A 16,775-nucleotide genomic window follows, 5' to 3' on the forward strand; every position below is an offset into this window, starting at 1 on the left:
GAAAGTTTTAAAGGAAGGCGTTTATTGAACAACTTCACTTTTTCTTGGTAAGGATTTTTATAGGATTGGTTTCCTATGTTTCAAAATGCTAAATTTTCAATGACATATATTTTATACATTTCTTGAAGTAATACAGAGGACATGTTGTTCGGAACTTACATGATCTTGCTACTTAACAAGGTTTCAGGGCTGTTTTTGGCTGATCGTGTTTGTGAAACAGAAGAATGGGAGCATTTTTAATATGTAAATATCTATCTGAAATTCATTCACTCAGATATTCATTGAGTATTTAATATGCACAGTAGCTTTTCAAGAAATATAAATGAATTTCTAATAGTGAATTCTTGCCCCTTTAGTTTGGCATTTTTTCTTCCTTTCCTTGCAACCAAAGATCGAGGAAAGAGTAAGAGTTTCAGAAATAGAAGTCACATTAAAGACACGTAGAAACATGAAAATTGTTACCATACCTCAATTCCAGCAATACTTTCTCTGCCTCTAAGGGAACAGGCTTTCTGTATCTTTGTTGCATCTTTGACTATTCTGGTGTGTCCTACCCTCCTGCTCTCCTCTTTCCAAAATACCCCGTCTAGGGGACCATTACCCTTTTGGCTGGAAGTTGTGAACAATAAGTAGTGTCAGCCACAGGGTTCAATGAAGAACAGACTCAGTTATAACCGGGGATTCAATATGTAGCTCTCACATCAGACTGGCTACAAGATATTAAAATGAAATAGCAGGAAACAAGTACGTTGTTTACACAGTTATCCACTACGAGCTCCGGAGGTCAGAGACGGGGTTCAGTTCGATCTTGTGTCCGTTACCCAGCGTACAACAAAAACTCGGTCAATGTCTGCTGAGTGAGCAGAGGGCTGACAGAGAGGAAAATTCAAAAGGAAGAGGGATGGATTGAGGGGATTCCGGGGCATTGGTTTTTCAAACTCTCTTGGAGCTTATTTATAGCAAGCAAATATTGACATCACAAATCACACACATACAAGCCCAGCTGTAAACCACTGGGCTGACAGCCACAGGTAGGAAACCACTATGGGGGACATGTGCCCTTCCAGGGAGGATGGAGGGGCCGGGAACTGCTGGTACCCGGGAGCACTGCCGAGGTGGGCTGTGCTCTATTGGCCTCGTTGCCCCTACGAGGTGGACCCTCACCAGCCCTGCCTGAAGAAGCGAGCTCTTCAGACCAAAAGCACTTCTTCCACACTGACTACGCACCATCCCCAAGCTAGGCCTGTGAGGACACGCAAAGGGAAGGAAGACTCAAACATCCGCTTTCCTTTTTGATATCTCCTTCCTAGATATCTCTCCTACACTATCCCAAATGGTCCTTTCAAACTTCCCCAAAATTTAATCTCCAATTTTCTCTATATCAGAAGGTATTTCCACGCAGTTTCCCAAGCCAGGACTTTGGAGTCTCTTCTGATGCGTACTTGTCCCTCACCCCTCACCTCTCACATTGGGGCCCTGCTGCCGAGCCTTCCTCCTAAATGTACCTCTAATCTGTCTGCACTCTCTGTCTCCACCTGGATACTTCCAGGGTCTCCTAAGCGTTTTCTTCACCCCCACATTTGCTTCCTGCCCCATCCCAATTTGGCCCTCACTTAGCAGTGGGAAAACTTTTTTTTTTTTTAATTTAATTTTTATTTTTTTTAAATATACTTTACTGTCAAATTGGTTTCCATACAACACCCCGTTGTATCCCAACAAGTGCCTTCCTCCATGCCCAAAGCAATCTACGCATGCAATGCAATCCCAATCAAAATTGCACCAGCATTCTTCTCAAAGCTAGAACAAACAATTCTAAAATCTGTATGGAACCATAAAAGACTCCGAAGAGCCAAAGTAATATTGAAGAAGAAAACCAAAATGGGAGGCATTACAATCCTAGACTTTAGCCTCTACTAAGTCAGGGAAAACAGTTCTTTTAAAAAGAACTCAAGATTGTGTCACTTTCCCCCTTTATTTTTTTTTTCTTTTTTTTTTTTTAATTTTTTTTTTTTTAACGTTTATTTATTTTTTTGGGACAGAGAGAGACAGAGCATGAACGGGGGAGGGGCAGAGAGAGAGGGAGACACAGAATCAGAAACAGGGTCCAGGCTCTGGGCCATCAGCCCAGAGCCCGACGCGGGGCTCGAACTCACGGACCGCGAGATCGTGACCTGGCTGAAGTCGGACGCTTAACCGACTGCGCCACCCAGGCGCCCCTCACTTTCCCCCTTTAAAGGGCTTTATGGCTTCCCATTTCCTATGAGGTAAAAATGCAAACTCTTTCCTAACAAGGACCCAATAGTGCCTGAAGGTCCAACCTTTGCTCCTCTCTACCTCACATCCCAGGTTCCAGGCTCGGTGGCCTCTTGATCTTCTAACAGGCCAACATTTTTCCTTTTCCTTTTCTGCCTCAGGTTCTTTGCATCTTCTTCCCACTCTGCCTGAATATTCTCCCCTACTCTTTCCAGTTGGCTCCTTTTTGTCTCCCAGCTCATCTCCAATCAGTCTAAAGCATTTTCTCTGATCTAAAGCAATGGTCCCAGTTCATAATCATGCATACATTTGTTTGCTTGTTTGAGCTTTCCTTAATTCCTGCCTTTATTTGGATGTAAACTGTGCGAGGGTAGGGAATTATATCTGTTTTATTCACCAAGGCAAACTCAGTCACAGATTTGGTGCATAATAGATGCTCAAATATTTGTGGAATACATGAAAATGAAGCATTTCCTAAACTTTGGTCATTGAACATCCCTTGATGATTTAGCCAAAGCTGGGTACCACCTGTATTATGCAACTAATATTTTCCTCTAAACTTTAAAGCAAGTAAAAAAAAAAAAAAATTGAGCTCTATCCTAAGCCACGGAGTTGGGGATTTTGTAAGTCAGTATTCCATTTTTATTATTTTTTTTTAATTTTTTTTCCTCGCTTTTTATTTATTTTTGGGACAGAGACAGAGCATGAACGGGGGAGGGGCAGAGAGAGAGGGAGACACAGAATCGGAAACAGGCTCCAGGCTCCGAGCCACCAGCCCAGAGCCCGACGCGGGGCTCGAACTCACGGACCGCGAGATCGTGACCTGGCTGAAGTCGGATGCTTAACCAACTGCGCCACCCAGGCGCCCCTTCCATTTTTATTTTTAATGCACATTAAAATATATGTTTAACAAAATACAAATTTTGTATCTATAAACTGTCTAAAATTGTCTTGTGGAAAATACAAGGATCAACAAGAAATTCTTAATGAGTGAGGCTTGCTTTCTGATGGGTGTGGAGTGGAGCCCTGGACTATGAATCAGGAGGACTGACACTCATTTTAGCTCTGGCTGGCGACAGGGAACAAATCATTTAAGGTTCCTATGTTTCCATGTTCCCATTTATACTACGGAGATACTACTGGCTATTTGGTTCAGCTCACATGAAGGTGTGAAGATATAATGAAAGAGTTTTGAAATCCTTTTTTTTAATCTACATGTGAGATTTTGTTATTATAATTATTATTTTAGAAATGGTTACTACTGCTGTTTATTCCTCAGGGTGTTCAGTCATATTTATCCCTTACATGACATAACAAAGAAGAAGAATGTGTATTAGTTTCCATCATGGCCACAGAGACTAGTATAATGGAATAACCCAAATACCCTTTGATTTTTTTTTTTTTTAATGTTTATGTATTTTTGAGACAGAGAGAGACAGAGCACGAACGTGGGAGGAACAGAGAGAGGGGGGACACAGAATCCAAAGCAGGCTACAGGCTCCAAGCTGTCAGCACAGAGCCCGAGGCGGGGCTCGAACTCACCAACCGTGAGATCGTGACCTGAGCCGAAGACTGACGCTCAACCGACGGAGCCACCCAGGCGCCCCAACCCAAATACCCTTGACCATTAGTTTGCCTTTTTTTTTCTCTTCATTCACCTAGTGATTAACTTACCTTGTATTAATTGTATTCCACTTGCTGAAAACATGCTCATAATTTGCATACCAAAGTTATGGCATAGCGGCATTATTCGCAATAGCCAGGAGATGGAAGCAACCCAAGAGCCCACCCATGGTTGAATGGATGAGTGAAATATTATATATACATACCATGGAATATTATTCAGCTTGAAAAGAAAGGAAACTCTGACATATCCAACAGTATGAATGGACTTTGAAGACATTATGCGAAGTGAAATAAGCCAGTTACAAAAAGACAAATGCTATGTGATTCTACTTCTATGAGGCATCTGTAGTTGTCCAACTCATAGAAAAAATAAAAAAGTAGACTGATGGCCGTCAGGGCCTAGGGGAAGTGCGGAAGGGGGAGATGTTTACTGGATATAAAGTTTCGGCTCTGTAAGATGAAAGGTTGTGGAGACTGGTTGCACAACAATGTGAATACATTGAGCTCCACTAAACTGTGCACTTAGAAATAATTAAGATGGTAAATGTGATGTTATGTGTTTTTCACTGTAATAAAATTAAAAATAAAACACCCTGCTCACAGATGTTTCTAGTTTATTCATGCTTCCTGAAGTCCAAAACTCCAACATTCACGATGACTGAGAATAGAAAATAAAAAAAAAATAAATAAATAAACAATAATAGCTACACTTTCATGGACACTTACTGTAGGACAGGGACTATGCTACGTATTTTATATTTGCGATCTCATTTTATCACCGCTACAGCTCGGTGAGGCGGATACCACCATGGACGCTGAGTTTACAGAGGAAAAAACAGGTACAACAGAGTGAGAGGAACTTGCCCGAGATCCCATAGCCAGTAGGTGGTGGAATCAGAGCATGAGCCCAGGCAGACTGGTTTGGATCAGCGCATCTAACCAGTAAGTACATGTCTCACCAAGCTAGCAGAAGGCACTCTGGGAGATGAAATTCACTCTCACTAAATCCATGTAGGATTTCAGACAGGTCTCTTTCTTTCCACACCTTTATCTCTAATGCATATATATGTATTAACTTCCCTCTCAATTCCCATCCTTCCATCCTCCCTCTCCCAAAGGAAAGACTTAGTCACCTTTACCATATAAATCTAAACTGTAAGAATTAAAAGTCCCAGTTGCTCCAAACATTTGGGCAGGAGCTACTCATCAGTGTGGCTCAAAAAAAAAAAAAAAAAAAAAAAAAAAATAGGACTAAAATTGTTTGGCAGCTTTGTCACATACAGATATACCAGTGTTTTTGCCCGAGCAGCAGAAAGAGCAGTAAACCTATCACAGAATGACTGAGAGCTTTAGAGCTTAATTCTAATTGCTAACAGTAGCTCGTATTCAAGAAATGTTAAACCACAACAACCACTTGCAGAATCTCAACTATTTATCCTCGATTTTTATGTGATACAAGCAGAGGGGACAGAGGCTTCTGAGTCACTGAGTTACTCAACCTCTCTGAGGCTCCACTTTCACCATTTGTAAGTACCTCCTGGCAGGCTGTTGAGAAGATTAGGTTAGCTAATACATGTGAAGCACCAAGCACATGAGACTTGGAATAAACGAAGGAGTCAATAAATCATAACTATTATTATGGCCATATATAAAGGCAGATTATTCACAGTCTTAGGTACAGGACTAGCATGATATAGTCTTTCTGATTCCCTCCCTGACATCCTTCCAATCATGGTGGGCGTGGAATGTAGAGTGTTGGGGAAGTTCCAGAATCCATCCCGGCTAAGACTGTGACGGCTGCCTTTCACACACAAGCTGAACCTTGCTTTGTTCTTGTGGCTTCTTCTCCAGTGAGATCTATGTCCTTGGAATTCTCGACTAGATTCTTGTCTTGTCTGGAAGTTCTCCCATGGACCGAAGGTCCTACCAGCGTCTCTATCACTTGGATGGCCCTTGGATGGTGTATGTTTCCTGCTGCTGAATCCCAGGGGCCTCAGCTTCTGATTCCACTCCTCACCAGGGACTACTACTTGCCCCCTCCTGGAACGCATGGGCCTGGCCAGCCGCCTGTGCCCCAGGGTGGAAAAGAGCTGGGGGGCATGACTTGGATGCTTTCCAACGCCTTTGCCTGAGTTGTGCTTTTCTTTGAAAACAGAACTCCAGGTTTCCGATCTGAGAGGCAAATATATTCACTCCCTAGGAGCCCATTCCACCCATGAACAATGGAGGCCATGAACTTCCACCCCCTCACTGACTAGCCTGGACTAAACTTTCTCCGCTGGGCCACTCTGGCCTTCTCCAGGACTGTAGAGGCCCGGGGTTGTTAACACATTTGACGGCTCCTTTTCCCATCTTGACAAAATTCATTTGGTTGTGACTCTTCATAACTCTTTCCCCTACAACCATTTCTAGCACTGTGACTTCTCGTCATTTTCCCGTCTTCGGGCGAGAAATGCCTCCAAAGCCCAGATTTTGGCACAGTAACTCCCCAGATTGTTTTTATAGTCCCAATGTAGTACTTCTTTGTTACAGCTCAATATTCCTAAATTTTGTTCCAAGTCTTTATTTTACATTTATAAATATCAGGTTGTATTAATTGGTTCCAGCTTTAAAAATGTTCCATCAGAGGTTATTTTCTACTATTTTGATAGTGGTTTCGAAACTCGGGGCACCGAGGCCCTGATGTGGGCCACGTTCTGCAAGCGTCCCTCAAGGACTGGCGTGGAACGGAAAAGATACGCAGATCCTGGGCCTCGCTGTATTCTTTGAAGACTGTACCGGCCATAATAGCTTCAAAGAATTTCAACAAGTTCCTAAGACATGACCTTCCCTTTCCGAAAACCACGCTGGCCAGGCTTGCCTTAATCAAGCTGTGCTTTTCTAAGCATCTTTTTACTTGATCTCCTGCAGCAGTTTTTAATACTTTCCCTACAAGTGAAGTTAAACTAACTGGCCTGTAATTTCCTGGTGTATCCCTAAGCTCTATGAAATAACGGCATTAGGTTGGCTACCTTCCAATTCTTCCTGAATTTTTTTGTTTTGTTTTAAAACGCAGGATTGAAAAGGCCAGAGAATGCTTCCTGACTCCCTTTTCCTTCGTTTCTTCCATGACATACTGCTTTCTGTTCCCAGTAGAGCTGCCATTTTAATAACTTCAAACCTCTTAAATGTTTTCACATATTATTTGTTTCTATCTCTGAAGCATGAGTTTTCCATTTTTCATTCTGACAAGGGCCCCCCCCCCCCCCCCAAATAAGGGCTTCCAATTCCATTGAATAGACTGTTAATTTGAAGCACTGTCAAAGGAATGAGTTTCCTATTAGAAATGTGGACAAGGGAGGCAACTCGATTATAATTAAGTCTGTGTTCTTACTTGTGAATTATTATGAATACGCGTTCGGGAAAGAGCCGAAGAATGTATCTACACACGTAGAAATAGGAACCAACAAAATGAAATTATTACATCTGGGGATACTAATCCAATATACCAGCAAACTATCTTAAAAACGTGATGAAACTAATTAGATCTTTATGTATAAAATTTGCAACCCATATATTTTTTTTTTAATTTTTTTTCAACGTTTTTATTTATTTATGGGACAGACAGAGACAGAGCATGAACGGGGGAGGGGCAGAGAGAGAGGGAGACACAGAATCGGAAACAGGCTCCAGGCTCCGAGCCATCAGCCCAGAGCCTGACGCGGGGCTCGAACTCACGGACCGTGAGATCGTGACCTGAGCTGAAGTCAGACGCTTAACCGACTGCGCCACCCAGGCGCCCCATATATTTTTTAACAGCATTTGATTCATTACTTTCAAATCTAACATCAGAAACAAATCTTTCCATATTCAATGATCTCCCAGAATGATCTCCCAATAGAAAAGCCCATAAAAATATTTTAATTAAAACCTATGAGTTAAAAAATAAGGTCTTCTTCTTTTTTTTTTTTTTTTTACTGATAGAAGTAAAGAGGAAAACTAATAATTATTTGTGTTCATAAAATCGCACTGTATTACATAATCTTGCAAGTTGTCCAGGTTCTTTGTTGTATGGAATTGATCAATTTTTAAAATAAGCCGATCACCAACTAGGCCATAAATACTTTTATTCTTTATAGATACTTTTTTGTTTCAGCAAACTTTTGTGTCTTTTAAAAAATTTTGTGGTGACCTCATTTGTTTTTTCCGAATAAGTCATACAGGCAGGCAAACACTGGATGTGTGGATGGATGCCCATTTCTAGGTAGAAGGTATGATATTCACCATCACAAAATAAAGACACCCATGGGATGGAACCTAAAACGTTTAAGACAGTTTACCCAGATTTCAGAGAAGTTAAAAAAAAAAAAAAAAAAAAACCTGTCCAATTGGTAGTTTTTTTCTTCCTAATTTATCAAAGTCACAAAGTCAAAGTCCAAAATTTGTGCATCTCTTATAATGCACACATACTGTGTCTCAGATTTAATTGCAGGTGGGAGAATCTTTGCAGGTATGCATAGACCTCTCTCATAGGGAACACTGCACCTAGCTTTGAATGATCCTTAATATTTTCCTCTTTAGTTTTGGTTGGGACTGAATAAACCTACAAATGAACAAGTCAGATTCTCTATGTGGGCCATAAAACAGACACATACAGCCAAATACTTGTGCACATTTAGTAAACAAATTTAAGCCCAAGAGTGTATCTTAAAGCATGGATTCTATGGAGTGTTTGAAATATTTCCTCATAGATATCCATACTCAGGATTTTAAAGTTGTAATTCAAATACGTATAGGATTTCCCTTTCCTACGGAGTATATCCTATACCATCTAATTACAAATTTAGCACATATTCACTCTTCTCCCTCTCCTATGCCTTCACTTATGTCAAGACCGCCAGGACCTACTATCCGAGGGTGGACAGATTTGAGCCCAGTGGAAAAGTACCAGGTTTGTGGTAAAGAGGAACAACCTGAGGCTATGTACTTAACTATGGCCAAATTCTTTTTTTTTTTTTTTAACGTTTATTTATTTTTGGGACAGAGAGAGACAGAGCATGAACGGGGGAGGGGCAGAGAGAGAGGGAGACACAGAATCGGAAACAGGCTCCAGGCTCCGAGCCATCAGCCCAGAGCCCGACGCGGGGCTCGAACTCACGGACCGCGAGATCGTGACCTGGCTGAAGTCGGACACCTAACCGACTGCGCCACCCAGGCGCCCCAACTATGGCCAAATTCAAGTTCTTCACTCTTCTAATTAGTAAACTTCCTACCTTCTCTCTGCCTCCATCTCCCCATCTGTAAAATGGGGATATTTACATTTCCTTTTAGAATTGTGATATGGGTTAAGTGGAATAATATATGTTCAAGATCAAAATTAGCCACGCTTGCTTTCCCTCCCAATGCCACCTTCTCCACAAGGCTCCTCTAGATCTCACCCATCACCCCACAGTAGCTAATGGTAAGCTCATCTTCCTTTGAATGCCCATGACACTTCATCTGTCTCTCCGGGACTTCGATGCACTGTATTGTTCACTCTTTTAATAAGCATTTGTTGACCATTTATTGTGTGTTAGGATATATTTTTCCCCCTTCTCCCCATAACTAATCCTTAAGCTTCTTGAAGTTACAGTCCTTATAATATTCATCTCTCCCCACCACCCATTGTCTAGATAGTGTTTAAACCCCTAGTGTTGAACAAGAATGTAGTTGTTAATTGTTTGGTATTTGGTAAAATGCCACTATTTGGCAAAACTGGTCATTATATAATACAGACAATATCTGTATATCCATTTTCATAGAAGTCCGCATCCTCAAATAGGATTACAAGCTAGAAAGTATGTTCGTATGTGAGGCCAATGCATGGGATCATCATCATTTTCATCATCATTATTAAATAATGGTATTAAATAATAATAGACTACTACTATAATAAAGTAATAGCTGACATCCCTGAGACTATGCACAAAGGTGAATATTTTCCCATTCCCATACGAGTCCTTAGAATAGTTTCTGATAGAGCAGAACATGGTTTCCGACAGGAGATGGTGAACGAACAAATGGGCTGTAGCTATGTCTCTGTGGAATTACATTAGCACAAATCTAAGCACATTTTCAAAGAACTGTGGTTTATAAATAAAGACTCTCTCATATATACAATACTATGGCTCGATGAACTCTAAAGTTTCAGGGGAAATTACACAATTTCAAAATGAGGCTGTGTGTACACAACACCAAGCCATCCAAGTGAAAGCCTGAGCAAATCACTTAGGAATGTGGTCTTTGCTGGCCCAGACATCGCAAGTCGTTACTGGAAATATGTAATGTGGTTCTGACGCTATTTTACTACTCATGGATGAACTGCACTGTGGTGACATTTCACTTTAATTTGCTGCTCCTAATTGACTGCAGGCAAGGAAACCAGAAAGCCAAACTGGTCAGCACCATGTTTAAAGCGAGAACAACTAGGCTCGGATTTAAGGCCAATGAGGGTATCCTACCAATAGAAGTAAATGTAAGTGGATGGTCTTCATAGTGTCTACCTTGAGTTCTCCTTCCAAAATGGAGGAGACACAACTCTATGGATATCACATCACATAAGTGATTTTCTTAGGTGACCTTTTCTTCCCCATCGCTGAGTTTCTTTTGAGAAATACTCCCCAAAGAGGCTCCTGGGGAGTTGACCTGTGCCATGCGTCCTAGTTGCTACAGATTATGCAAGACTTCAAGCAGAAAAAGACTCATAAGCCTCCAACACAAGTCCCAAAAGAGTTTGGCTTCTGCGCCTCTTTCATGGTCACCACTCACAACTACCTTGGAGTTCTCAGTTGACACGGCCTGCAGCTTCTCAATTCACTTGGGGTGAGGTACCAAGTGACAGAGTTTCTGAACATGTCCTAAGCGTGAAGGGACTGAGATGGGAAATGTGCCCTCTTCTCCCGATGTGCATTCTGTCCTCGGCTGACGCTGATCAAGAGCCTGAACGTGTTTCATGTTCTATATCTGTTTTTACTGAAGCAATTGGAGTTGGTGCATGTCTGGTATACCCAAGGGGCCAATCTCTGTGGTGCTCATTCTCCCTTCCCTTTTCTTCTGGAACCATTCAGAAAAGGGTATGTGTGGGGATGTGGGAGGCTTAGTGCCCAAATGCTCCACTGGAAGAATGTGGCAGAGCCAGATGTGAAATGGACCTCCCCTGAGTGAAGGATCCACAACCCAGAGCCACAGCACATATTGGAGAGGAATGGCTTTCTAACTGAACTCTGGATTTGTAACATTGTGCTATCCCACATCCAAGTCAAAATGTCTGTCCAGATTAGACATCAAAACTGGCCTGTTATCATCTCTGATTTTTACTGAGCATCTTTGAAGAAGAAAGAGTCCTTTGGGGGCTAATTGGTCCCAGGCCTGAGAATTGGACATGGTTTTCTATGGCTACTTCAGAAGAAAACTTCCAATATTTTAAATCCAGGTATCACATAATGTTTCAACTGGAGCACGCACATCCAGAGCATCATAAAAAGAGGGGAAACGTGCGTTATTTGACGCCAACAGCACAGAATCAGTTTTTCGTGATAGTAAGAGTAGGATGGCAAGAGTTAATGTTGTAAAATCCACCGTACTGTCAAGCGTAAATAAATCCAATGAAACTTGTTCAGATAGTACTCAGGCAATACTAAAGCGGCCATTAGGAAATCATCCAAGACCTGAGACACATAAAAACTTTATTAGATCACTGAAATAAAGTGCAAACAAGTTTGTCTTAGAAAGATCCAAAAATCTTTATGCTTTCAGTCTGACGAGCCATAAAACAGTGCCTGACAAATTTTAAGTGATATTCTAATTAATCACTGGATTTTTATAGCTTCTCGTAAGCTGTAAGTTCGATATTAACAAGGCAGCAGGAGAGGAAATCCCCTTGTACTGAGCATGAGTTCTAAGTCTTTGCATAAACCCAATGGTCACCCAGGCCAGACTTTTGTGTTAAGCATCTGCTAGGGACAGAATGGACCATTAATCTAAAAATTATCATTATTTCATGTTGGTCGAAGTAGGATGGAAGTGTGCCCAAATTTCACAAACTGATGGAAAATTGTAACAGCTGTGTCTCTGTCTTGTACAGGAAACACTTTCTGGGGCATTTTTACATTGTTCCTTTGGTGAAACTAATATTTTGTAATACACTAATAATACAGCTCCCTTTAATATCATCACACACTTAATAATTACCATGAAAAAGTATGACCCAACTCTCTTGAATATAAAAACTTCTGATTTATCATCTTCAATTGGATGCAGGGACGGTGTCGACAATCTAGAACAATTTTATTCCTAGAGAGGGATTTTGTTAGAATGGAGGCAGATTTTTTTTTTAAGTGTCTGCCCTCAGGCAGCTCCAATGAGGACCCAGAACTTGCTTTCAAAGAATGAATTAAAAACTTCTTAAAAAGTGACCATCAGATCACCACTTCAGCTCTCATTTTCTAAAAATCACAAAACTCTTGTCAGTAAAGATGTTCACCTACCTCATAATATAAGGGAGCACTATTGCCTACAGGTTTCTTTGCTTTCTTAGATGTAGTTCCAAGAAGGGCATTTGACTCATTGATCTGTAAGAAAATCAAATTCATCTATGACGAACAAGAGAAGCGTACTTAAAGAATAGTTAGGTACATGTAAATTTCAAATACTTAGGTGACTGGAAGGGTTTGGACACCTAGCAAGGAAGAGATATTCATTAATTAAGTAAAAAAAAATTTATAGTCACTTTGGTAAAGCTGTTAGTAGTTACAGGCATATGCGCCACCTGCCAGGACTTTCCTAGGTTGTCATTCCTCTCTGACCTCTGACAGCTAGCCTTCTCTGTAGACTTAATTCTTCTGGCTTGTTATGGACTTTGCTAGAACAGTAAATAGTTTAGTCTTTTACTATTCAATCTTTTATTAAATAGATAATTCCTCAAAGAGCCTAGCAGGGAGTCTGGTATGGCTACAGAGGTTTGGTCAAATGAATGCGTGTAGAAAGGGCAATATTCATGGCACTAAACTAATTCTTCCCGATTAAACAGTTCACATTGAGGGGCGCCTGGGTGGCGCAGTCGGTTAAGCGTCCGACTTCAGCCAGGTCACGATCTCGCGGTCCGTGAGTTCGAGCCCCGCATCAGGCTCTGGGCTGATGGCTCGGAGCCTGGAGCCTGTTTCCGATTCTGTGTCTCCCTCTCTCTCTGCCCTTCCCCCGTTCATGCTCTGTCTCTCTCTGTCCCAAAAATAAATAAAAACGTGGAGAAAAAAAAAATTTAACAAAAAAATAATAAATAAACAGTTCACACTGATTCTAGCTAAACTTTGTTGAAAAGAATCCACCCAAATTTACCCAACAGCCCAAGAATAGGAAAGTCTTATTTAGTTTATTACTTTATTCTGTTATTTTAGGCAAAAAAAAAAAAGTCTTCAAGGGGCTTAGAGGTGCAAGGGACAGGTACCTGCTGTAGAATGTCTTGCCATGATACGATACTGAAGAATTTGCGCTGAGGGACCTGGACGGCAAGAGTCAATGCTCGAATGGGAAGATCGTCCTCAATCCGGTTTCCAACTACAAAAGCGATGGAGCCCTTCCAATCATTCTGTTCAAAAAAAAAAAAAAAACCAGAAGGAATTAAGTGATAAATACTCCTGGGTAGGTTTTGTGTCTAAGGCTTCCACCAAAAAAACAAGGTAATTTTTACTTTAAGCCCTACCTTAAAGGTAAGCGTTGAGCATATATAGTGTGTATAAATTTCTGACTCAAGTGGCCGCAAGGCGGCAGTGTTGCACCAAATTTCATGTAACTCGACCAAAAAAAAAAAAAACCCATTTTCTTTTGAAACCAGACCTTTTATTTTAAGGCAGACAACTTTTTAAAAATGGCATGCTTTCACAAGAGTGCTGTCCAAGAGTAATTTGGTATTAGGAAGAAATAGGTCGTTTCATGTTACAAATATATATTAAGAAATAATCTTGAAAGCAGAAATCTTTTGTTTTGTTCCCTGGTACATCCTAAGACTATAGATAGCGCTAGGAGCATAGTAGGAACTCAATAAACTCTTGTTGAATATTGGGTAACATTGAATGAGTTGCCAAATGGGCTTTTATATGGGGTAAAAATTTAATCCCTGAAGTTTTGGTAAAGCACGGAACTAGAACACAGCTTTTCCTCCTCATGTAACACGAGAATCTCATTGCTAATTCACAAACGAGTACTTCCCCCCACTCCCAGACATAGGCTAAAATATTACACTCGGACATGAAGTTTGCATCAAATAATTTAAAGAACTGTTACTAAATGTTACAATATTCTTATTCAGTAATCCGTTTCTCTGTCTATTATAATGATAAATTCTCTTGAGAAGAAGCAGCTGGCTGGCAAGTAAGAATGGAATTCACTGAATTACCCACTGTGTGGTGCTGGGTGTCAAGGTCAGGCACACCAGGTCTAGTGCTTTTGCACACTCACAATCCTATGGGGAGATGGAACAAGCAAACTTGATAAAGACATTCGGAAAGAGAGATAAATAATAAAGGGGGGCACACTAACCACCTGTCTTCTCTAGGCCTTACTTCCCCCATTTATAAAATAAAGGAGTTCAGACAGGGCAATACCTAACGTCCCTCTAGCTCTGCTCCAGAAATCTGATTCAAAAAGAGTAAAACTTCTTGTTGATGGATTCCAAAACAACGTCTACGATGAGGTGAAAGGATATTACACAAATTTAATGAATTGCATAATTTTCTGTGGTGCTCTGTGGTTTCTGTCCAGTCCATGGTCAGGGTGATGACAGAACTAGGGTTTAGGAGGGAGAAAAGACCTCAGTGCAAATTTTTCTTTAGCATCGAATAATCAGTATCCTTAAAGGTCTCTTACTTCTCTCCACAGAAACTTACTAACTACCTAACAAAACCCACCAATGTTGCATTCAGAACAGAAACCACACACGAAAGCAGAAAAATGTGTATTTTACCTACAAAGTTACGTGCGTGTGTGTGCATATGTACATGTAGGTGTGGCTCGATCTGTTTGCCTCTGTTATATTGGGTTTAAGACCTTTTTCGTTTGTTTGCTAATTCACCACAGGAAGACTGAGCATCTGGTTTTTTTTTAAATATTCTGATTTTCAAAGTAGGTATGACATTTATAATGTATTCTTTTGACAAAAAAAAAAAAAAAATTCCACTATCACCAAATGACCTTTCCCGCATTGGATGCCTTTCTTATCTCTTGTCTGCTCCCCCAGTCAATACTGCAACTATAATCATTAAAGAAGGAAAATCTCTTTTATTCTCACAAGAAAGTACACGGTTCCTGAACAGGCAATACCCCCAGCTTCCTGTCAGTTATACTTCCTGATACTGAAGATTTTAATGACCACCTCTACCTTATCCCCTCCCCAGGGCAGATGTCCTCGCCAATATTTGAAAGCTGACGGGGGAAGGACTGCCGCTCCACTCTTTGGGGGACAATTCAGAAACAGGGCATCACAGTACACCATCTAGGCACCATCTACCCATTAGTATCAGGTGTCAAAGGCAGGTGTTGACTATTTCAGACCAGAAAAAAAATAAGGGAGGAGGAGGAGGAAGGAACTAACAATTATTGAAATCTGCCATGTGCCAGGCATATGTTATCTCATTGAATCCCTGAGTAATCCCTTTAAATAGGTGCACTAATACTTTATAGATGGAAAAACAGAGACCCAACGAAGTGAAACAACTTGTTCAAGGTCATTTTGGCACGGAGACCACATACATGGCTTACAATTTTGTGATCGTTTTGAAACAGTTCTGAGAGCAAGTCTTTGGGGTCAGAATGCCTTTCCATAATCCTTAAATTGCACCTAATGGCTACCTCATTCATAGTAAACATAATAGATGAAGATTTATATCACATGTTAAAGTGTATAAAACCTTCAAAAATAGATGCTGTAGTAAATCCTTAAGACATCTTAAGATTACTTTTTTTTTTTTTTGAATCGATGATAGTTTTACAAAGGCTCAAAGAGGTTAAGGAAATTTCCTAAGCTTGTCTCTCTCCAAGCCGAGTGTTCTTTACTTTGCCCTGGATGCACCTTAACACGAGATCTGTTCCTCTGATTCATGGCACTATGCTGAAAATTCTGGGCCCGGTCTCTCCACTGGAAGGGGTCTGGAGAGTCCAGCTGAAACTCCATTTTTCTCATCTGCACTCGCTAGCCCACCAAACTCCTGCTCCCGGAATAGGATCTGTTTGGAAAAATGGGGCCCATGAAGGACTTTATCTGAGTCATGGATTAGTGTCTAATCACATTGCCAGAACCCAGATAAGCATGAAATGGACTGATCAGACAGTAATAATGCAAATCAAGAATGTCTGCAGAGAAGGATGCACTCACTAGCGTGCTGCACTAGGGGGCAGCGACATGTCAGGAAATGCACAATGATCAACTAATGAAAAGCAAGTCATTGCCCTGGGGTCTAATTAGGAAGAATCCTTAAATGAACAATGCTCTGTGGAGATCATTTCTGAATCTTTCTCTTGGGACTTCAGGATAACTGTAGATTACAAATTTCCAAGAGCTGGCAGCAGTTTTAGAAATAGGAAATTGTTTTGGAAAAAATGGGACACAGATTTGGTAAAAAGCTATTCAAAACACCCCTCCACCCGTATTCCCCCCCTGCCCGCCAACATGCCGTTAAACACAGTCCTTAAATTTGGGTTCACAGGGCACCAAGAGAAATTGAGTACAGAGAAAACAAATGTTGACAGACCATAGGGGAGAAATGAACACATAGCACGCACTCTGGTGAGTTCTGACCAACTGCCACCGTAGGAGGGTTTGCTTAACACAATTCAAGAAGTTTGGGGTAACTCTTAGCATACGCCTAGACAAAGAAAGCATTCATCGT

The 16,775-nt window shown here is 41.0% G+C and overlaps 1 protein-coding gene across 2 annotated transcripts in view; it reads right to left on the reverse strand.

Moving 5' to 3' along the window:
• The window catches only part of SPAG17 (sperm associated antigen 17), a 235,792-nt gene that overhangs the window by 189,262 nt on the left and 29,755 nt on the right, over positions 1–16,775 (reverse strand). For both annotated transcript variants that reach the window (XM_040471449.1, XM_040471448.1), the window contains exons 2-3: positions 13,340–13,480; positions 12,384–12,467 (exon numbers count right to left, since the gene is read on the reverse strand). In XM_040471449.1, the coding sequence (XP_040327383.1) occupies positions 12,384–12,467; positions 13,340–13,480 (225 nt within the window). The remainder of the gene's footprint in view (positions 1–12,383; positions 12,468–13,339; positions 13,481–16,775) is intronic.

This window comes from Herpailurus yagouaroundi, unplaced genomic scaffold, assembly GCF_014898765.1.
Source record: "Herpailurus yagouaroundi ecotype Mexico unplaced genomic scaffold, PumYag 77, whole genome shotgun sequence".
NCBI lineage: Eukaryota > Metazoa > Chordata > Mammalia > Carnivora > Felidae > Herpailurus > Herpailurus yagouaroundi.